The sequence below is a fragment of the Halyomorpha halys genome, unplaced genomic scaffold (genome assembly GCF_000696795.3).
Source record: "Halyomorpha halys isolate HHAL.00 unplaced genomic scaffold, Hhal_1.1 Scaffold1021.1, whole genome shotgun sequence".
In the NCBI taxonomy this organism is placed as follows: domain Eukaryota; kingdom Metazoa; phylum Arthropoda; class Insecta; order Hemiptera; family Pentatomidae; genus Halyomorpha; species Halyomorpha halys.
Window position 1 is genome coordinate 346572 of NW_027112883.1, and position 24347 is coordinate 370918.

General features: G+C 31.9%; 3 protein-coding genes across 7 annotated transcripts; all 3 read right to left on the reverse strand.

The window, feature by feature from the left end:
- Positions 1–899: 899 nt before the first annotated feature.
- Positions 900–6775, reverse strand: LOC106687883 (replication termination factor 2). Its single transcript, XM_014432042.3, has 5 exons — positions 6609–6775; positions 4368–4547; positions 2565–2777; positions 1366–1615; positions 900–1289 (listed from the first exon to the last, which is right to left on the reverse strand). Exons 1-5 carry the CDS (start codon positions 6675–6677, stop codon positions 1099–1101), a joined length of 903 nt encoding a protein of 300 aa, XP_014287528.1. The 5' UTR covers positions 6678–6775; the 3' UTR covers positions 900–1098.
- A 2077-nt stretch (positions 6776–8852) lies between these two features.
- On the reverse strand, positions 8853–12131 carry LOC106687884 (protein LLP homolog). 5 transcript variants are annotated; one of them, XM_067050580.1, is made up of 3 exons: positions 12075–12131; positions 11013–11178; positions 8853–9203 (listed from the first exon to the last, which is right to left on the reverse strand). In XM_067050580.1, the coding sequence occupies exons 1-3, from the start codon at positions 12114–12116 to the stop codon at positions 9010–9012; spliced, it is 402 nt and encodes a 133-aa protein (XP_066906681.1). In that variant the 5' UTR covers positions 12117–12131; the 3' UTR covers positions 8853–9009. The 5 variants fall into 5 exon arrangements, with proteins under 5 accessions (XP_066906681.1, XP_014287531.1, XP_014287530.1 ...); XM_014432045.3 differs by lacking the exon at positions 12075–12131 and adding an exon at positions 11343–11496; XM_014432044.3 differs by lacking the exon at positions 12075–12131 and adding an exon at positions 11343–11421 and having other exon boundaries at positions 11013–11214.
- A 3949-nt stretch (positions 12132–16080) lies between these two features.
- LOC106687881 (serine/threonine-protein phosphatase 6 regulatory ankyrin repeat subunit B) lies at positions 16081–19618 on the reverse strand (the record flags this gene model as incomplete). The annotated part of the gene is given in 1 exon segment (XM_024360869.2): positions 16081–19618. A coding segment is annotated over 1 exon segment (3480 nt), but the record flags the coding sequence as incomplete, so codon positions are not given.
- Between the last annotated feature and the right edge of the window lie 4729 nt (positions 19619–24347).

Below are 24347 nucleotides of genomic sequence, written 5' to 3' on the forward strand. Positions count from 1 at the left end.
TTTAAGCTTTTTATATAATTTTCTTAATCTTTTTAAACTAAATACCGATATTTCGATGAAAAAATAACAGAATATCGTTTCTATTCTTCGATATAGATATTAGTAACAATGTCGAATATCGAAAGGAATATGAAATTATAAAAATAAAATATCGAATTACCTTATTTTATCTTTTCATAAAATGTTATGAATTTATCAATTTTAAATATCGAAATACTATTTTTAAACTTTTTATAAAATTTTCTTAATCTTATTATACCCAATATAGATATTTCTATTAAAAAAATATCAAAATATTTATATCGATATTATCAATAATGTCAAATACCATAATGATATTTTCTAAATGAAATATCGAAATACCATGTTGATAATCTTCCATATCGATATTAAATTATTGAAACCAAATATCGATATTTCACTTTAAATTTTAAAACAAAATATCGATATTTCAATAAAATAACATTAGAATATCGTTTCTAATTATCGATATAGATATTAATAACATTATCAACGATCGAATGGATTTTAAATTATTGAAACAATATATCAATCTTTTGGTAATATAATATCGGAATATTATTGCTAATTTTAGAAATCAATAATCCTAAAAATGTCAAATATCGAAATGAATATGACATTATCAATATTAAATATCGAAATACTATTACTAATATTTTGTTTAGCAAAATATTAATTTTTGGATTTTTTAGGAACTGATATTCCGATATTATCACAGGAAAATATTGATATTCCGATATTATCGGTTACTGGATATCGATATCAAAATATCAAAATTTCGATAATATCGACATCGATATCCCATCCCTACTTCCCACTCGTTGATACTCTTCTCATAGGCATTAAATTATTTAACAGGATTTCATGAAAAGAGTAAAAACTATAAAAACAAAAATTTTATTATTTTTTAACTTTGCATAACTTATTTACTAAAAAAACAAAACTTGTCATAACTTTAAAAAAAAAATTAAAAACAGCAAGAATATACATATATATATATATATATACATATATTATATGGTAAAAAAAAAGTTAAAATTATAGTAAATCATAACACTGTAATGATAAAAAGTAATATCAATTATAAAAAGGATTATAAGTAATCCAATGAGCTTTCATTTGATTTTGAGCTATGGAACTTGACGTGAATAAAGATTTATAAACAGTTGAAGCATTTGGGTCCTTAGCAACAGAATATTCACTTTTAGTTTTTTTGAAGTCTTCGTTTTTCATTGATAAATTTCCCTCAGCTGGCCTCTTAAAACCATCTATAATCAAGATTTTAAAAAAATGAGTACAAATTAATAAATAAATAAAGTATGAACTGATAAGTGGTAAACTAACTTTTTTCAATTTTAACTGTCACAGTTTTTTCAACTTTTGGAATTATTCCACTTGAGGAAGAACAACCATTTTCAGTTGGTTTGGTAGAATCAGTATCAACTTCTTCCTTAATTTCTTGTTTAATTTTCTTTGATTTTTTTTCTGCTTTTATCTTAGCTTGCCTAGCTTCCATTCTGCTTTTCATCAGGTCTAAATCTTCATCAGCAGGATTAAGTACAACAATGTCTTCTGGTGCAACTGGACTCTGGCACTAAAAACATTTGGTAAATAAATAACTATCAACAAAATTCTTAAGTAATAAACTCTTTACTTCATGTCATTTCTTTTATTAAACCATAATTTTAACTTAAATAGCAAAATATAGACATTTCAATAAGGAGGTAAAAACACAGCACACAGGCATATTGATATGTCCAAAGAGATAAGTGCCTTGATTTGTGCTAAAGGGACAGGTGAATGCATCAGTAGTGAAAGAAATTATTTAAATAATGTAATGTAGTAAATTTCATATTATACACATACATGACAATATTTCAAAATAGAAATAGATGTAATTGACAAAATGAAGTAAAATAGATATGATTTTAATTTAAAAATTAATTTTTTAAATTAAAATCTGTACTGCTACAACCTATGAAGGGTTAACGGTGTAGTACTTTGTAAGGAAATACTGTTAATAGACCAATGGTTGTGCAAGGAGGTGATTGGGTCAGAATCATGCTCGACCACCAGATTTTACCTAATTAAGGGTACCCAATTTATGAAGCAGGGTGGATCCCAGGAGGGCTGCAGAACCCACAGGGTTGACTCATGGCTACAGTGTAACAAAACAATTTTCTGCCCAGCCAGATTCAAACTCGGGTCCTTGGAGTTAGCAGCATAAGATTTTAATTCTATACATTTAATATATAATATGAAACATGAGGTAAACCCGAAACATGGTACAAATATATAGAATAGTATTGTGTTGGAACTAAATGGAAGTTTTTTTACCTCGCATATTAACAAACCTTTTTTTATCTTTTTCGTTGAGAATCCAAAATGAGTAAATTGTATAAAAGCTAATAGAATTAATATATTAAAATGAATTTATTTGCCAATTTTAGAAACTAAGAGCAAAATTACATAAATATCCTTTCCAAAGTCTAATATCAACAATTAATTAGAAGAACTTATAAATTTTATAGCTCAATACTAACTTTGTGGCAAAGATTTGACTTCAGCTGCTTCATGGCTCGTTCTGATACTACACAACCACAGCCCCAAGAGAAACAAAATTTGAAATTTCCATTCATTTCATGTCCAATAACAGGACAAATATAAGGTGAGCTCTGATGGTCGACATATTGATCTCCTTTATCAATGCTGGCTTCATAAGAAGGATTTTGGGTCAATTTTAATTCTTTAACATCCTAAAAAACAAATGGTAATAAATATATTTTCAAAAATGAGAAGTAATAAAATGTTATTTAATACTATTATAAATTCGTTGTTCAATATTAGAATTAAAATCATTCACTAAGACACAGAATTGTAGCTTTACCTTAATAAAACAAATTTAATTATTAGAATTCCAGTAATGTTATAGGCAATCTAATCCTAGTTCTTGACTAATTATTAAGAAGTTTATTTGTAATATGTATTTGAATGCTTATATCAAAATATTTCTTATACAGTTTTTTTTACAAAAACACATTTATTGGTTTTAATATTCTGGAGTATTTTTCTCCATCTTTAGGTTATCTGAATTAACTTTATACATTTCTTGATTAAAATTTTGTAAAATAAGATAATAATTTATAAATAGTTGAAAATATTTTATATAAGAAATGAATAAAATTAATTATAAGGTATCAGTTAACATGAAAGTAGGAGGGAAATATTTTGAAACTTAAAAATCAATAAAGGTGCTTTTAAAAAAAAACTCTATAGGAAGTATTTTCACCCATGCGTTCAAATACACTTAATCACACAGTACGGAGCTGTTTTAAAATTAACAGTATGCTAAATGTAGACAATTATTGGTATTGGCCGTTGCAGTGGTAGGCAGTTTCTGCTGACAGTTAACTTCTGTGAGGCCTAGCATTGTGTTTAGAAGACTTTATTTTGAAAAAATGGTTCTAGTAAATTAATCAAACTAATGAAATCAGAAATGTGATTGTTTACATTGGTTACTTAATCATGGCAGTGATGAAATACAGTTTACTGACCAACATAACTTATTTCTTAATGAAAAAAAAAATTGTGGCAGGCAGTCTTAGAACAAGACAACAGAAGTGAAACAAAAAATAAAAATAAAATAATGATCAGGCGTTCCCTCTTATAGCTTAAGAAAGAAAATATTAGTTAGATCCAGAAAAATAATAATAATAATTAGAACAGAATAGCCACTTCTTAAGTCAATTCTAGCAAGAAAATTTGTATACTATAATAAGAGATTATGAGATAAACAGCTCACTCAAGCAGCCGGTAAGCTACTATTCTCCTATTACTATATAAAAATTTTCCTGCTAATCATCAAATCAATCGAATCATGAAATCAAATTACTCCCGTATAATTTTTTTTTCTTGAGTTATAAAAAGTCAGTTAAACAAGTTTTACTTCAAAAATTCTTAAATTAATCAATGATTAACATTTAATACACACTTTTCTCAGCCATATTATTGAACTTATACTGGCCTGTATTACCCAAAAAAGATCACAAGTTCACAGTTTGTGCATTTCTGCCCTTATGATATAAATGAAAACCATTGAAGTTCAGCTTACATTATGATTAACAGTACTTTAAATTAGTATATTAGATGTGCAGTGAATTTAAAAAAAAAATTCATAAAAATTAACAGTGAAATGTAATGGTTGGCAATCACTCATACCTGCTATAGTGGACAATACCCGCAAAAGTCGACCTTAAGAAGTATAAACAAGGTAAGCACGTTTTGTTGGCATAGAAACACTCTTTAAACGACATATTTAAAAAAAAAAAAAGATTATACAAACATACTTTCAACGACTTAATATGTCCTGCAGTCTCTGGCAAAAGAGTTTTATCAAGAAGTGCCAAAATGAGGGAATCTTTGTTGTACAGCCGTCCAAGACCACAAGCCACGACCGGATCATGAAGGGGTGTCTGAGAAATATTACAATGTCTCCACAAGAACGACCGTTGGGCAACTTTATCTTTCTGCAACAAAATAAAATAATCAATAAACATACTAAACAATATCTAAATAAAAAATTATAATAATTAATAAATATGTCTTGATATCATCTATGTAGTTAATATTGAATAGCATTTAATATTTCTGTACATTATCCAAGTAGGTTTAGTTTGATTCCATAACCTAAATTCATAAGAGAGGGAAATAACCATTATCAATAACCACCTGAAAGTACTGGCTAAGATTCAAGACAGATTGAAGTCAAAAATAAAAAATGAGGATGTCAGTGGATATTATACACATTCAATAATTTACAAGAAAACCTGTCTAATAATCTACTAGTGTTACTAGTTAACAACTGGCAATTTGAAATAGTGGTGGGCATGTATTCATTTATACTTGGGGTTTGTCAATCAGGTTCGAGTGAGTGGAAGCCAACAGCTATGAAACAATTAAATCATTAGTAATAATAGGGGTATTCATGACTTTAGTTTAACATGTCAAAGCATGTTAAATGGAAAAAGTTATGTTGAATGGAGAAATATTTCCTTCTTTTACCATGGTAAAACGATATGACATATAACATGGTTGAGCGTCTGTTTGTAACAGACCTTGTAGGTCTGCTAAATGGAGTGGAGAATAATGTCATGCAACAGACCAGCTGAACTCGTCACAATTTTGTTTATTGTTGTGTTAGGTTACTTGCTCGTATAGCTAGAAGATCAACAAAGCACTCAGTAACCAAACTTTCACTTTTCCTTCAATTTAAGCATTTTGTAATAAAATATTTTAATCAAAACTTAGAAGTAAACAATAACATGAAGGTTTGGAAGGGAAGGTTATAAAACAAGTTGCTCGAAATATCCGCTAGGATCTCTTATAAATTAACCATTCAACAGGACTGTAAATAGGGCTGCTCACAATCCTATACTTAAAACATTTAAGATGATAAAACATTTTACATTTAACACAACATAATGAATACTCATAATAAAGTTAGTGACTTTTCTACATCAGCCCTGACAAAACCCTGCAAAGTGGGACAAAACATTGGTTACTTTGTAGTTTATTGACCATCACCCAGACTATCTTCCTACAAATTAATAATAACAATTTACTATATACATGAATACACCCCTAGCAACAAGATAGAGTGACACTTTTATCCTACTGGCTACTTCACCAATAACAACAAATGATAAAGAAAAAAACACGATAGACATTCAAACTTTTCTGGTTAATGGCGAATTTTTTGAATATTCACAGATTTAATTAAATGTTAATAATGCAACAATGGGAAATGTAAAACAAATTTTATCAAACAAAATTTAAAATGACAATTACGTATACAATTTTAACAAGGACAAAAATGGACGTTCCAATACTTAGACCTTGACACTATGGCTAGCCACCACAGACACCAAATGAATCAAAAAACACAAAAAAATATATAAATTCACTGAGTATAATGAGAATTATAATGATGTGTTTATTGCTGACTAATTCTACATGAGGCAAAGATGGTCGGAGGATGCAGTAAGTCGAGCAGTGAAAATCATAAATAAGGAAATAACAATAAAATAAGTTTCATTTATTTGTGTTCATTATTATTCAACTGACTGACCATCTTTTCTTCATAATTAGAATTACTACTATAGCCAACTGTAACTCAAGTAATCTGGGTTTAAGGAACTTCATTGACTGCATATTGTTAGGACAAAGAACAGTTCCAACCAATATGTTGACTGCTACCTTCCAAATACAAATTTCCTAACAAAAACTTATGACACAATAAAACCATGCAAGATTCAAAGGCCTCTTAAGAACAATTACTTAAAACAAAATATTCAAATGAATACTTTATACATAAGTCTATTAAATCTACATTTTAAATAAATTGTATTCATTTAATTGGCATTAATATGAGTATAATGCATTTCTATTGTCCATTTCAAATTTTACCATATGCAACAATCAATCAATAAAATTAAATGTATCCATAATAAATGCACTGCTCCATTAACAGACTCAAATATTTTATTATTAAATACTTCAATACCATTAAATTGGTGGATAGTATTTACCTGTTCTGCCCTCTTTTTCTTTCTTACCAACTCGTCTCTTTTAGGAATAGTACCACCATCGCAACCCATCACTAATTACACTAAAAATCTCTTTTAACTTGATTACTTCTCACAAGACTGGGAAAATCAACAATAATAAAACATAGGGTTCCAAAGAGACTGTAGTTAAGCACATGAAGTTTTTCGATAATTGTACCTTTTGAATCTGAACAAGTTAGGTACTATATGACGTCATTGAAGACTAAAAAAAGTGTTTTTCGTGTACTAATCGTTGCTTTATTTGAATAGTGGCAAATCTCACAAAAGATAAACTTTTGATTTATTTTTTAATTTAACGGATTTCAAAAATATTACTGGGTTTTTTTTTGTCAATTTATGTCCTCCAACAGACTGACGTACAAAACTGAAAGTTTCGTCACAAAGTAACTTAAATCTACAGTACAATCTGTGGAATATGTTAGTCACAAAAGAAAAAAAAAACTTTTTGTTGTCAGATAAGCCACTATTCAAACAAATCAGCGATACAATAAAATATAACCGAGTAACAATACGTAATTTATACTTATCACAAAATGGCACCAATAAAAATAAATCTTTTTCGTGAAAAATGAGATGCCATTAGAGTTAATAAGTTCATACATTTTAGAGTAATCAAAGTAAATTTTTGGTGAAGGACTATCGACTAAGCTGTTGCTTATGCCTACTGTGTAGTATTCTAATTAGGGTTCTGCTATTGTAGTACTACCTGTTGCAATTTATTTATTTCAAATGATCTATCGCATTAATTTATCTTCAAATCTTTGTTCTGTAAACTCAGTATATATGTATTCATTTTTGATAAACACTCAAGGTACCCAGTCAGTCGGAACGATAGTAAAACCAAAGGTGGACGTTCAGAAGGTTCCTGTAGAGTTAATAATGTTGAATTGCCAAGAAAATATTTAAATTCTGTCACTCAAAATTTCAAATGGAGGGAGTACTGAGAAAGTGAAGGGAAGACAAGGAATGGAGCATTCGATCGTGCATTTCACTTAATTTTTATAGACAAATGTCAAAATAATGGCAAAACAAGCTTTCTGTTAATTATAAATTGAAAGAGATATCATACAAGATTCTTCCAGTTCGAAATCTCATTAACAAGTAAGCCTCAGACGCACTCATAGTGGAGGGGTCTCCCTGATTCAAGTCAGGCTTTTAAATGATGAATGTCATTCCGATTGACCATGTAGGAATCCATTCAAGGAACGTTAGCGTTGCTCATTTCTAAAAGAGATATCGAACAGATATTGTACCAACAGAGCTTGTTTAGCACAGCTAGCAAAAGAAAAGTGGAACGCACAATTTACAAGTAATCACGAAACCCAATCCACCGTTGGCGCGCAAATCATCAATAACCATAAAAATTGTTCTTGGTTTTTTGTTATCTACGCCTTTAGGACGCTTTCAAAATAATCCCAGAGACATATTCCTCTTTAAACCTAATTTATTATCTGGATCTTAAACAAAAGTATTCCATTCCATTGAAAATTCAGATTGAGGTAAACTGGAAGTTAGAACATTAAATAATACCCTCAAATGATGGATCACATACCACTGTTTAAATCAAGGGAAAATTAAATAAAAAATTAAGAAATAAGGGTGTGAGCATGTATTCTATGACACCATTCATAATAATAGGACACTCCATTTTGATTTCTGGCTTAAGCACACAAAACTTAAAAACTATGTAGATTCATAACAATATTTGCAACCTACAACTTACAATTTATATTTATGAATTATATTCCTTCAAATTAAAAAAATGTATAAAAACCAACATGACAAAATTATTCTGTTTAATCTAATATTTAAAAAAATACAAAGAATTTTATGGTTGACACAAAACCCTTAACTTGAAAGATGTCCAGATCAGTTTCCATTTTCAAAGTTATATCTCCTGGGAAGCACTTAAACAAACAGCATATTTTTGAAAATCTTGATTCCTCAGGGACTTGTCCTTTCCTAAATTCAAGGGATAAGGCACAATGATATTCTTTGATTTGAAATAAAAATTACTGAATATATTTATTATTTTGTTCTACTTTAATTTTTTATTCACAGTAATGGCTGAAGGATCTCTGTCCTGGAGTAATTTGCATTCTCAAGGTCACTGTACAGGATATACAAGTTTCTAATGGTTTTTTTGTCAAATGGAAGTTATATACTAATAAATATACTAACTATAAAAAGGATAATTAATCAAGATTTGTCTAAATCAATAATTTGTATTAATAAAAATAAATGTTTACATTAAGTCCATAAAATGTAATATACAAATTTACAATTTCCAAAAAACATCGGTACTACTTCATCAGTGCAGTACAAAAAAGAATTATTACAACAATAATTATGATCAGTTCAATTATCTTCTTTTCTTTTGTGATTTTTTCAATTCCTTTTTCTTTATCTTATTAAGCTGCTTGTTCCTCTTAATTAACTTTTTCCTTTTCGATGATCCTAACCATATAGGATATTTAGTTTTATTTCCAGAATTAGAGGCATTATCATTAGTTTCCATCGGTTCTTCATCAGTTAAAACAGCAGGCTTAGATACAACTGAAACAAATCAAATTAATAGAAACTATTAAAAAAAAAATGATACTATAAATAAAATACCAATGATTATACTAGAAATAAATTAATTCATATTTAATTATTATAGAAAAAAACTGAATGGTTAAAAAAAATAATAATGAGAAGATAGTTGACTGTGGATAATCTATTTGAGAAGATGGTTAGAGAATAACACAAATAAGTTAAAAAACTTATTTATTAGTGTCAATGTTTTGTCAAAAATTTCTAGCCTTCATGATTCATTCATTAATGATTAATGAAGCTGGTCAAGAAAGAGGTTTTAATGAAGATTGTGTCCAAAATGGTCTTTATTCTTTCGAATGAGTTGAGGAATTTGTGTACCTCGGATCACAAGTTAATGCCACCAATGACGTTTCAGCTGAGATAAGGAGACAATTAGCATCGGCCAATAGGTTTTTTTTTTTTGGACTGTTTCGGCACTTTGGAATTGGAGAGCCACTGCACGCAACAGATTAAACTGGTGAAAGCTGCTTGAGGAGGCCAAGATGATGATGATGATACTTTTTAACAAGTGCCATTTTGACTTATTGGGCCGTAATTCTTAAGGAAAAAATAATAGTGCTATGTCAGGTCCTGTTATGTCCAGGTTCCAATATAAATATATTATGTTCCAGGATTTATAAAATAAAGAGAAAGGGTATAATTAAAGTATTTATATTTGTAAAATGCTATTTGATGACAAGACAAAACAACTGTGAAATATTCTTATTATAAAGCATTAGGAATATACTAACACTCTGGACTCCCATGATGGCAATCAGAAAATAATATTTGAACATGAGCAGCTAATTCCGATTTATAATATGCATTTTTATAATTATACTAGCAGACCTGGCAATGCTTTGCTTTTGCTATAATGTAGATTAATAGAGGAGACATTCAGCTTTCCAACAGTTGTATTAATGTAGGAATTGGATAAAATGCAGAGGAGTTATGATTGATGGTCACCGGAATAAAAAAAAAAATCCTCCAAATAAACGAAGGTGAAAAATGGTATTTCAGGGTTTCAAACAAGCTGAAAACGAATACGATTACCTTTTTAAAAAAAAAATCAGGCTATATTCCTCCTGGGAAAATCCTGAACATTTAGCAAAAAGTCCCATCACAATGGGATAAATATTATGGCAGCGCATGAAGTACAAACAAACAAAAATTCATTAATATATATTAGACAATGTGAATAGTTTAAAATCTAAGTTAAAGTATAAATTATTCATAAGTTTTGTTAAAAAATATGATGTTTTCAATTTGATCAAAACCTTTGCTACCATATAAAACGTTTATGTTTACAAAAAGTTATTTGAAGACTTTAAATTGTGTGGGGTAGCGGGTGTTAGAGAGTCTAGATTTGGCAGGGCAATGGGCAGTAGTCTCAATAATGTTAAGGATTCTCTAAATCATTTTTATTTGCATTACAAATAAAAATGGAAGCAATTCACTTAATAACCATTAATACTGCTCCAATTCATGTGATTTTTTTTCATTTTCTTTAAGGCAGTTTGGTTATCTATGATATTGTCAAATCATACCATCTACTATTCTTCCCAGGAAAATCCTGAAAACTTAGCAAAAAACCCCAACACAATCAGATGAACGGTGTATAAAGGAAAAACAAACAAATATTCGTATTTATATAATAGATTACCTACATTTTATCATTGTTTATGATTATTATAATCAAACATCTAGAGAAATATTGTAAGCATAGAACTCCCACCTAATATTTTACATGATTCTTTCAAATTAATAAATAAAATAAATCACAAATACCTTGAACAACATCAGCTAGACTGGACATGTTAACATCTGAATCGTTATCAACTGCGTTGTTTAAAATCGTTTTAAGTTTTTCAAGTTCTTTCTTTCCATATCGTTCCCTTTTAATTGCTCGCATCTTTCTCTTCCATTTACTTCTTAAACTTTTGGCCATACTGAACTGGAAATGAATTACTTCGATAAGATTAAGTTAGAGCTGAAATTAAATTTACAAATAAGTTTAGAAAATCTAAAGCAACTAAGCGAATTATATATATAAAAATTACAAAATTTACATAATTGTGTGAAGTAGAAAAGACTTATTAATCAACAAACAGAACTAACCTGTAATGTAAACACACGTGGTAACTGGCAAGAGAATGCAAAGAGGTTACTTTAAACCTGCTTAAGTAACACCAACTAACTAAACTTAAATTTGAATTTAGTAAGTTGGATTAAGACTATATAAAACAACTACCTCGACAAACTTCTTAAATGCAAGAATAATAAGAAAAATGATGGTATTTTAATATGGTTAAGCTATTATCTGGATTTCCTTCATTCTATTAGCCTTGATGAAGCCCTGCAAACGTTGGCTCATAATAAATCGTTTTTTTTACTTTTTGAATTATTTTGACTGCATCCGGACCCTCTTCCTTAGTACTCAGGTTTGACAAAATTTATACTATATGAACTAATTATATGAATTCTAAATTATAGAATATACTAAGTATATTCTATAATTTAGTGTTATTAATCTACGACTTTTTTAAAAATTAATGTCATTGAATTGATTTTTTTTTGTTTTTTGATTTCAGGAAATGCTCCTTGGCACTAAGCACACCACCGTTACTAATGCCAAGAAGATTCAGGAAATGCTAACTAAGGGATCTTAGAGCCTGATGTCATTCCGGCATGTTGTCCAGTTTCCGATATAGAGGGAAATTCAAAGGTTTCGATGAAATTACGCAACTGCAATAAAGACTATTCTCAGTTCAGGTTTCTTTCTCTGTGTGACATATGGTTTGAAGTCAGTCTTAACCATAAATTGAAACAAAATTTACCTTTGCTACTCACACAAGGTTTCCAATTTTCTTCCTCAATGTAGTCCTTCCCCATGCATAGTATTTACATATCATCAGATAAACTTCTAGACCATAAACCAATGTAATTAGAATGATTCTGAGGACAAATGTCAATAATGCACATTCACAGAATTACAAATACTTAGAAACAATTAGAGAGTGTAGAAAAAGAGGGAATATTTTAGGATCATAAGGATGAAGGTCACACTGGGAGCCCAAGCCAAAAGTGTTCTCATCCCATAATGTAAATATGAACTTTGTCTTCTTAATTAGGACATAATTAAATTTTATTGGTCAAGGAATTTATATTTTATATTAGTAAGTATGAAAGAACTTATACTCATATTTTGCAGAACTTTGTCTTATCTTCACAATATTTTCTGTTAGAAAATCAATACATTTTTACCTATCCTATACTACAGATTAAGGAAAGGTATTTAAAAAGTAGCTATTGAAGTATTATGATGCTAACTCTTGATTTCATTAAAGAATAACCATCCCTAACATTTTTGCTAATTTTTTTTTTCAGTAATGCATGTTTTCAAATTATATACTAAACGAAAAAGCCTAACAGCATATCTTTCAAAGTAGGGTAAAATTTCTAAAATATGGATGCTAAAAGAGCTCTTTGCATAAAAAAGTTTCCATTATTCAGTTTTTAACTAAGCAGAATTTTTTGCTAAATAATATAAAATCAAAATTTAGTAAATTTATTTTGGTATCATCTCTACTACTAGGTGTACTCGTACAGGTACTATTAATGGTGGGTGGAACAAGTCCGGCAAGTGGGCCTATGGGTCCTTTTTGCCATCCTCAAGACTAACCAATGGAATGGCTCTTTTATGTATCTTATTCCTCTATATTGAACCTTTTTGACTTTCAAATAAAATTCAAAAGGGACTTCCAATCTATATTGGAAGCCTCATTTCCTGTGATTCTATCAGAGCCTAAAAGCTTGTATCTTAATGATGCATACCTACCACAGTCTGTTATGTAATGTAAGGCAGTCTCTGGGACCTGTCCGCATAAGCAGCAGGTTTCATCATGGACTAGTCCACATATCTTAAGATGTCTTTTAAGTCTGCAATGACCTGTAAAAACTCCTATTAATAATCAGAGTTCGTTTCTGTTTAGGCCTGGCAGCCACTTAGTTTTAGAAGTAGAGGGTTTAGTTATTAAAATCTTGGCCTATCTCTGTCCTATGCAGTCCCTCCACTCTTACCTGCTGTCTTCCATGTCCAATGAAGAACTACTTTTCTCTGATGCCTTTTAGAGATGCTAGGAATGGCTACTAGATGTAAGAAAGGGATATCTGGTAGTTATAAAGATGTAGGTGCATTATCAACTGATCAAAAATAATAATAAACTAAATAATTGGAATCATTGGTTTGTTTAGTATAAACATTTTAAAAAAATTCAGTTTATTTGAAATAGTTTTTTATAATTATTATTATGAAATGTATACTGTTGTAATATTTTTCAAAGTAGTTTCGTATAGTTGATCTTATTGGAGTACCTAAAAGATAGGTATATTTAGGATGTAGAATATATACAATTAATATAAAAAGTTACTAATAAAAGCACAAATAGACAATAGGTGTATGGACATTTTGATATATCCATTTCATATACTCTTTTCTATTGTACATGTTTTGTAATACCTATATATTATCGTATTTTTGTATGATATGCATTAATGTTAAACGATTATTTAAAATACAGGTCTGGTATTCCATATCAGTGTAGTATATTATAGAGATCTTGAAATTCATGCATATCAATCAGATAATACTTCTCCTAATCTACATAAACAAATACAAATTATTACTATAAATTTATCTTGAAAACTTAAAACTATTTTAATTATAATGTAGTTTATATATTAAATTATGTATTCTAGTTTATATAATTGGATTTGACTACTGAGCAAGAAAAATATATTCTGGATTTTCTCTTTAGGAAGTTTGGTAAGTCAATTCATAAAAATTTTTTGAAGTTAATAAACTTCCAGTTGAATGTTGAATTTAATATAAATTACATTCAACTGGAAGTTTATTAACCTCAAAACATTTTTATGAAGAAAAATATATTTTTAGACATTTCGATCCATCCTCATGCCCCTCTTCAGAACAGCAACTAAAAATAAAAAGCACAAAAGATATTCTAATCATTCTTGTGACTAAGTGTTGGTATTCGTCATCTAGTACTCACTTGTGGAATTTTTTTGAAGACTCACCACATTTTCCTTTGGTTAAAGACTTCTGTAACCACATCATGGAAGCAATTACAATAAACAAACCTTTAGAAATTTAAAACACAGCCATTCCAAACCCATTCTATGAAATAATAAAAAAATCATTTACAATAATGTTATATAACAATAAAAGTAATGAATTTGTCATGAGTATTTGTAAATTTATAATTATTATTTAAATATAATAATAATTATATTGAAAAATTGACATATTAAATTGTTAATTCTTAAACTCATTATCAGTTTTAAATAATCTTTAATCATTAATTCTAATGTTTGTACATACTTCAGTGTAAGGTTGTATAAGTGTACTTATTCTGAATTAGTTTCCATATATTATTTATTTTTTTAAGTATTTATTTTATATTGTTATAAAGATTTTTTTTTTGTAGTTTTTCCATATTGTGGGTCGAAAATAGATATTATAATATGAACCTTTTGGTTGAATCAGGTAGGTAATAGGTTATTTATTCTTTGTAATTAATACATCTAATATAGATTATTTAATTCCTACTCTGTATCCATAACAGTACATAGGGTTATGCATTCTAATAGAGAGGCTAATAAAGCACACTTGCTAAATTTTGTTCCTAACTACCTAAATTGACTGAGAATCATACCACTTTGTAAAAATAATAATAAAGGCTTCAGAGAACTGGAAGATTCGAAACATTTGTCCAGGGATGCCTATCCAAACCCAAATCTACAAAATCAGTTTTGTTGAAATCCTCCTACTCACGCCTAATATTATTTTTTTAATGACCCTCTAACTGGTCATTTCTGATATATGGAAAGTACCTGCTGGGTACCAACCCCCAACTAACCATGGTGGGAGGAGAGGTCAAGTTTTTATTTCATGGGATCAACAAAGAAATAAAAATCTTCAAGGCAGGATTGGATACGACGCCATTCCAGGCGAAATTAAAGTTGGTGCTTTAACTCGCTGGACCTCAAACGACCTTTACATCTCAGTCTCCTGGTTGGATGTATACCCATCATTTTAGCGTTTATAAACATCTTAGGGATTCGTTCCTTGCTAGGACTAGCCTTATAGACTTATTAGCCGTAATGTTGTAACTTGAATTAAATTTAACAGGTACAGTTGCCGCAATTCGGGGTTGTGTAGCATTATAAATTCTACTGTTAACTCATCCTTTTTCTATCCAAATATTTCGCGCAATAATTTCATTTTCAAAATCCCTAAGGCGCTGTTCCTCCCTTAGTGCAAGAGGCAACCTATCGGTTCTGTAAAGAAAAGCTGGAAGGATAATAGTTTGGAGTTAAGCAATTATAAATTGAAAAATAGCAAAAATTTCCCATCTTTAACCCCTCTTCTACTTCCTCATCAACTTTGTATTTTATAAACCCTAAATACTTAAACCTCTCTAACTTTTGAAATATATTTCCTCCTATAACAATATCACTGAAATTGCCATTTATGGTGCTAACCATCCGTTTTGTTGTATTCTTATTAATTTTGAGATATATTTTCTTAGTAGTTCCTATAAATGTAATTATTATCCTATAAATAAAATTATATTTATTATTATACTTTCCTCCTATTCACCTATTCACCTATCATCACCATTCACCTATCACATACCAAATCATCAGCATACCCAAGCTCGGATATTTCATACCCTGTGACTATTACAAATGTGGATTTGATACTGTCTCCAACATTATTTCTTGACAACCTAAATGGACATTCTCAATAAGACACCTATTAAAAATAACACATGAACAAATATGAATAGTTTTATTTTCCGCTGTTAAACAATTCTCTTCTTATAAGACTATGGTTAGAAAGGATTTGATACGTCTAAATATTCTGATAATGTAATATTGAGCAAAGTAGTTGAAAGATATCCTATAACGTCTTGGTGCCCTCTCCAAGAAGCAGCATAGTTCAATGCTGTAAAGCCCCATTTATCTTCCTTTTCTATATTAGCTCGGTGCTGCCGAAGAAGTTTCACTATTTCAAAGTGACCTCTGCTAGCACTGCGGTGTAGAGCTGTCCTTCCCTTCACATCCGGCCTTAAACCTCCGACACCAAACTTTAAAAGCAATGCTACCACATCAGTGTGGCCTTCCCAGGACGCTAAGAACAAAGGAGTTTCTTCATTACTATTAACTGAAGTGCTAAGGTCACGATTTTTCCTAAGCAACATAAAAACTATCTCTAGATTCCCATTTAATGCAGCATAATGTATTGGGAGATTTAGAAATTTATCTCCTCTAAATATTTTAGCTCCATGTGATAAGAGCATTTCAACACATCCTGTGGAATTATCTCTAGATCCAATATGCAAAGGCATCATGTGGTAAGAATCGACTACACCTACACCCCAAATAGCTGCAAGCATTGAAACAATGGCTATTTCACTGCGTGTGGATTTATCATGCCTTTCGCAAGCCAGATGAAGGGGTGTACTTCCATTTTTGTTTCTTCTATAAGTACCAATTACAAAATCAAGCAATAATTGGACCACACCAGTATGTCTTTCTCTAGCAGCAAAATGCAATGACGTCATGCCATCTACATCTGCTGCTTCTACGTTAGCTCCTCCCTTCACCAAAGTATTAACGATTTCCTTATGACCGCCGAGGGATGCAAAATGTAGTGGACTTTTGAGGTCATTTGTCTTCGCTTCTATGTTAGCTCCCAGATTTAGTAGCAAATTTACTATTCCCAGAGAACCACTCCAAGCTGCATAATGGAGTGCAGTGTATCCACGATTAGTAATAAATTCTAAGCCTGCTGGGGGATCTGAAAGGAGCAGATGAACTATTGAAAGTGAACCGAGTCTGCTGGCGATGTGTAGAGGAGTCTTACCATTGATGTCGGTCGAATCCTTGCTGGCTCCAGAATCTAAAAGCGATTTAACAACATCGATATGCTCTTCTTCACTGGAGTAATGAAGTGGTGTATATCCCCGTTCATCTCTAACTTCCAATGAAGCCCCATATGATATCAATATCTCGCATATTTTCGTGAGACCGTGATAGGAAGCAATATGGAGTGCTGCCACCTTGTGAGTCTCTGTTCCATTTCTCTTAGAATTAATGAACTTAACGTCAGAATCTGCGTCTATAAACATTGTGAAATTCACACTTGTAATCTTTCTTCTACTTGTTTCTAGAATTAATTTAACCATCTCTAAATTTTTTGTCATAACGGCTGAAGAAAGAGGGAGGTTACCGTGAACGTCTTTCTTTTCTATATTTGCTCCATATTTGACGAGTAGCTCCACTCCTTCTAGAAATCCCTTTCCGATGGCATAGTTAAGAATAACAGTTGGGTAAGATTCAAAATGGTCTGTTCTATTTAATAAAACCTTTACGAGTTTCAACAATTTTTTTGAAACCGCATTGAACAGAATTTTTGATCCCAAGAAACTTTTGTCTTCAACTTTTCCTTCATTTTCTAAGAGCAATTTAATTAATTCGTCGGATGATTTTAAATAAGCTACATCTAAGGGTGTTTTTCCTTCCTCGCTCATCACATTGGTGTCTGCATTCCTAGACAACAAAAAATGAGTTAACTTAGTATTATTTCTTTCAACTGCTAAGTGTAAAGCTGTAATATTATTACAACCTCTTCTATTAATATCATCTCCGTAATCTAACAAGGTCTTTATTACGTTTATATTTAAATTATCAGCGGCCCGTTGAAGAGGAGTATAGCAAATGGAATCTTGGATTCCTAAACTGGCGTTCTGTGATAACAAATAGACAACGGTATCAACATAACCTTTCTCAGAAGCTTCATGAAGCGCAGTTTGGCCCAAGAGGTTTTGTGTATTCACATCAGCCCCACGTTCTATCAGAGTTTTTATAATTTTAGTGTCATTATTAACCGCTAAGATCAGCGGTGTGTTACCCGCTGCGCCTTTCATATTAGCATTCGCCCCGTGATGCAGAAGTTGGATTACCATTTCTATATCTTTGCTCCTAATTGCATGATGAATAGCTGCATCATGATAAGTATCTTTAATATCCACATTCGCATTTCTTTCCAATAGTAAATTTAAAATAGTCCCGTAGCCCATCATAGCAGCTATATGCAGAGGCGTTTGATCAAACTCTCCCAGGATATTGGGAGTTGCACCATGATCTAGAAGCACCTTAACAAGATTCGGTTTACCATATTCAGCAGCATAATGGATTGCAGTGTCATTTCCCATATCTCTTGCATTCACAAATGCATTATTTGACAAGAGAAAATCAACTATATTTTTATATACATACAAGACAGCAAAATGCAGCGGAGTCTTACCATAATTTCCCTCACTATTTATTGCAGCACCATGTTGTAGAAGTACTTTAACAACATTCAATTTGCCATTTAATGATGCATAATGTATCGGAGCATCATCATATACATCTCTTATATCTATAGTTGCATTCCTTTTCAGCAATAAATCAACAACGGCTTCCCAGCCATTCTCAGCTGCATAATGTAACGGCGTTTTTCCAATCTGTCCCTGAGTATTTATTATAGCACCATGATCTAGAAGTGTCTTAACAACATTCAGTTTACCTAATGATGCTGCTAGATGAATAGGTGCGTTATTATATGAATCTTTTACATTCAAATTAGCATTTCTCTCCAATAGGAAATCAGCAATATTTTCATAGCCTAACAAGACAGCAACATGAAGCGGTGTTCTACTATAATTTCCCTTCCTATCGATAATATCACCATGATCTAGAAGAATCTTAACAATATTCAGATTCCCGTAGCGCGCAGCAGTATTTATTGGAGCGTCATTATATATATTCTTTATACCAAAACTTGCATTCCTTTCCAACAGTAAATTAACAATAGATTCGTAGCCTTTAGCTGCAGCTAAAAGTAGCGGCGTGGAACCTAAATAACCCTTACTATTGACAAAAGCACCATGATTCAGAAGTGCCTTAACAATTTCTAAATTTCCATTAGAAACTGCATCATGTATTGGAGTGTTGTTATGCATATCTTTCATATCTACACTAGCATTCCTCTCTAGCAGTAAATCAACAATAGTTTCGTAGCCGTTCCTAACAGCAATATGGAGAGGTGTTGATCCATCTTTTCCACTGCTGTTGATTCCAGCACCATGATTGAGAAGTTTAATAATTTCTTTGATATTTCCGATTTTTATCTCTATGCGTAAAAGAGCATCATCATCTTCCTGTCCATAGTTTCTACTATGTCTGTTACTGATGGCTTTAGTGTGCCTGTGTCGTCTTCGATGCGTTGCAAGATCTGAATGTTCGCCATTACCGTCTCTCACCTCCTGAAATTATAAATTATTGAAATAATGATAATGAACTTAAAGTAATCTAAATTAAACTAAAACTAAATTACTTTTATATATAGGGAGATGGTCAGGGTTGCGGTCAAAGGAGAAATAAAAATAGTTTACAACTATTTATTTTCCAACGTTTCACCCTGACCGCAACCCTGACCATCTCCCTATATATCAATTTTTACGGTCAACTATACATACATATATAAATTACTTTTAGATATTTTACTCTGAATTTTTCAAGACCAAGTTGAGGTAATAGTGTATAATTAATTAGTTCTCACTCCAATTTAAGAGGTGAGGTATTCTGCACCAGAAGGCTTCGACGTTGCGAGTTCAGTAGGTTAGATAGAATATGAGTTGACAGGATGAGTCTTACGGGAACTAGGCTTAAATCCTCACAGAATAGAAATTTCACTCGTTAGGGAACTAGCCTATCGGTCGTGAAGGGGATTGTTAGACCTAGTTTCTGTAGGTCCCTACGAAAGTAATATAGGTATAGGATCAAGGAGGTCACTAGTACGAATTAGCATTAACTAAGAACACATCAGACATATCAATATTTACATGGATTACGAATGGGAACATTTAACTATTTACAATTTAATTAATAGATCAACATTTAAAAAAACTTTTGTAAACTATTCCGCTCGCTCACTTCACTACATAGGATTTCTGAAGATTCTATAGGCAGAAGCATTAGTCGGGATAAACCGGTGAGCGGTTAAACGATGAATAAAAGTGCAAAATGTGGGAAGAATTACCCGGAAGTACCAGCAGTTTGTGATCTGTTGCTAGGTAACCGCCCTGGTGTAAAATCCTCAGGGAAGGTGGAGGCCAGGGAAAATTATACATCAACATTAAGGCGTTGTAAGGGTTAGGAAAGCACGAATAACAGCTCTGAACAGAGGCAGGGATTGGAGAAAAACTGTATAAGGAGTTCAAGGATGTTTTTTTGAACGGGAAATAATTAGGAGTGATGGAAGATTCACAAAATCCTTTTAAAGCAGGACAGGGTGACGTATGTGAAAGAAAGGAGATTCAGGCATTCAGACAACACGTTAAGAAAGAATTAAATAAAATAGGATGCCATCAATGATTGTACATTACTGTATAATAGTCCGTTAGAGTAAGCGCCGAGAAAGAAGAGTTCGCCAGTGGTTAATAAAGAGAAATTCACAGTAGTGATAGATTTCTGGGAATTACACAGAAGCATAGTTGACGAAAAATATCCAATCCGTAGTTACGATCCAATTACAGTTTGGAAGACATAAGGGGCAGGCTCAGTGCGGTGGCGATATTTAACCCTTTGGATCTCAAGGTGGGTTACTATCAAGCAAGAATATACCCATAACACCAACACAAAACATACTGAACACCAACAGATGTACGCATATACATTGGAGATACTTTACAGTGGTTCCCAACCTTTTTTTGGCAACGGAATCCGTTTGGCAGAAGTAGGAAAATGGCGGAACTATTTTTGTAGAAGTAAGAAAATGGTGGAACCCTTATAGTGGAAAATGGTGAAAAATGTTTGATGTACTTATTGTAAAATGTTATATTGTTATAATATAACAATATAACATTTTCTATGTTATATTTTATTCCAAAAAAGTTCATAAATTCATATGAAAAGGAGAGTGTTATTATTGTATTTACGTCATAACTAAATGTTTACAGATGAATAAGAGTTTAATGATTGGAGATTTATTTGTAATTTTGGGGAAGCGCGGGTAGCCCCAGGGTAAGGCACGTGGCTACTATCTCCACCCTAGTTCGAATCCGGCTGGGCATAAAATTGTTTTCTGTTACACTGTAGCCGTGAGTCAACTCCTGGGGGTTTTGGAGCTCCTCTGGGGTCCACCCAGCCTCTTAAATTGGGTACCGTTAATTGAATAAAAATCTGGTTGAGCGTGATTCTAACCAAATCACCTCCGTGTACAACCGTTGGTCTACTAACAGTACTTCCTTACAAAGTACTGAACCCCTGGCCCTTCATGGGTTGTAGCGGTACAGATTTAGATTTTTTTTGTTTGTAATTTTGGGTTAAAAATAATTTACAATTTATTGATATTTTCATATTAAATTGAATTATTTTATGTATTAATGTGAATTTTCATGTATTAATAGAGATTTCAGTCATATGTAATTTTTATTTTTAATTAATAAACATTATTCTTAGTACAATTTGAGAATATTGAATGTACATTTAAAATCGATTCAATTTATTCACTAAGGTTCTATAAATCGTTTTATATTATTCAATATATAATATTGAAATAATATTATCATTACAGATTTTAAAATAAAAATAATATAACAAATTAGCGACCCTGTTAAGGATCGCCGGCCGAATGGAAATCGACATTTTATTATTATTAAATTAATATATACTTTTTTTTTTAAATTACATGACGATATAAATACCAAAATGATATTTATTTAATATATAAAAAAAATGAATGAATAAGCAAATAATGAAATAAATATCACTATAAATGAATTCGAAAAAAATAGGATTGTTCAGTGAAGTTTTACTTCATTGAGCAAGGACTAACGAACTGGAAGGTGCAACGCATCATTAATTAACTTAAGAATCTTCTCTAAGGTGCCTCTACAAAGGGCGCTTGTGCTGCATCCTCACGCTTGTTTACTGCCAACAGAGGAATACTTGTGCCCTCAGTGTTTTAATTAATTAAAGAATATCCCGAGCCTTTGGAGTTAATAATTTTCTCTTGTTTTTGGTTGTATATTCTACAATTCTATTAATTCGGTATAAATACCATACATTGTTTCTGTTTATTTTGTATTTAACATAGCATGAATATATTTTTATGAAGAAATTATATGTCTAGATAATTAAATTAAAAAGTTTCTGATAAAAATTCTGGAACGAAGGTTGAATTTATAGGTTATTTAGGAATATTTATCTGAATTTTTGTCATGTACAACCTACATTGCTCATATTACGCTTTATTTTATTCCTTTTTATAGTACAAATAAATTAAATCAAATATTATAGGAGAAAAAATACAAAAGAAAAAAACAAGCATGCGTATACCGACGTAGATTTCGAAATAACGTTCTTAAGGGGATTTGGAATGTGTTCAGGTTCATCAAAAATGGTTTTTTCCACCGAGATATTTAAATACTTATAGTTGAAAAGTATAATAAAAATTACGCTGTCATATCAAGTGCGACTTCAAGGCTGTCTACTTCGCAATAAGTGTGAACAGTCTGAGGCCCTACGAGCTTATGTGACCTTGCGAGTACAAGTGATAATAATATTTGAACAAAACTATGTATATTTGTTTAGTTTATTTTAGTGACAATCTATCACTAAACAGCTTTTATTATACATTGACTTTTAACAATTTAGCAATTAACATTATTATTAATAAAACAGCATACCTTAAATTCCAATTTGCACTCATATAAAATATTTAGAAAAATGTTTGCAGGCTTTTCTGCCCAAGTCAGTAGTTTCAGTCAAATCTACCCTATCATTTACCAGCCGTTTGCTTCAAAAACACCAGATAGATCTCAAGGCTCAGCTCGGACTTACTCTTAGATCACAATCAAGAAAAACCAGACTCGACGTCAGGCTTCTCAACCTTAGTCCCTGGCCTCTCATTCTCGACCTCCACGTCATCAAAATCCTTCCCATCATCTGCCCTTATGGGTAAAATTGTCGCCACCTCATCCACTCCCAGTTCCATCTCGTCCAGCTGCTCCAACCATCTCCTTGTCCCGACTACCATTGAAAACCGAAACAGCTCCTCATACCCCGGCTCCGCATATATCACGAATAGCCCAGCTCTCACTCAGTACTGCCAGTCACACAAACTATCCATCTCAAGCTCCTGATCCATAGCCTCATTACCAAATTCCAATGGATGTAACATCCATTCTCAGATCAGTAGTGAGAGTATGGGGAAGCTGGGACACGGATTTGAGCAGCCAATCAGAAGCCAGCATTTTGATGACGTCACACATGGCGGGAGATTTGAATTCAAATATTCGGCTCGACACGCCCTTAACCACTCACCTGGTCTGTCACGTGACCAGTCACGTGATCAATAGGCAGTCAATGGGAGGCTAGTATTTGGTCACGTGACCCCCTGGCGGGAGGTGTGCCCGTCTGACATTTTGTTTTTTATGCTGTTTGAGAGGCTTATTGGTTTTTGAAGAGGCTGAGTCTACCCGGCCGCCATTTTGTTTTTGATAGCCACTATTTTATTATGAGGGCCTCGCGTCCTTTTTCTTTTCGTTCACCGCCATATTAGCAGGGGCTGAGTCTACCCGCCCGCCATTTTGTTTTTGATAGCCAACATTTGTTATGAGGGTCTCGCGTCCTTTTCCTTTTCGTTCACCGCCATATTGGCAGGGGCTGAGTCTACCCGGCCACCATTTTGTTTTTGATAGCCACCATTTTATTATGAGGGTCTCGCGTCCTTTCCCTTTTCGTTCACCGCCATATTGGCAGGGGCTGAGTCTACCCGGCCGCCATTTTGTTTTTGATAGCCAACATTTTGTTATGAGGGTCTCGCGTCCTTTTCCTTTTCGTTCACCGCCATATTGGCAGGGGCTGAATGTGCCCAGCCGCCATTTTGTTTTTGATTGTTGCTATTTTTATTATGAGGGTCTCGCGTCCTTTTCCTTTTCGTTCACCGCCATATTGGCAGGGGCTGAGTCTACCCGGCCGCCATTTTGT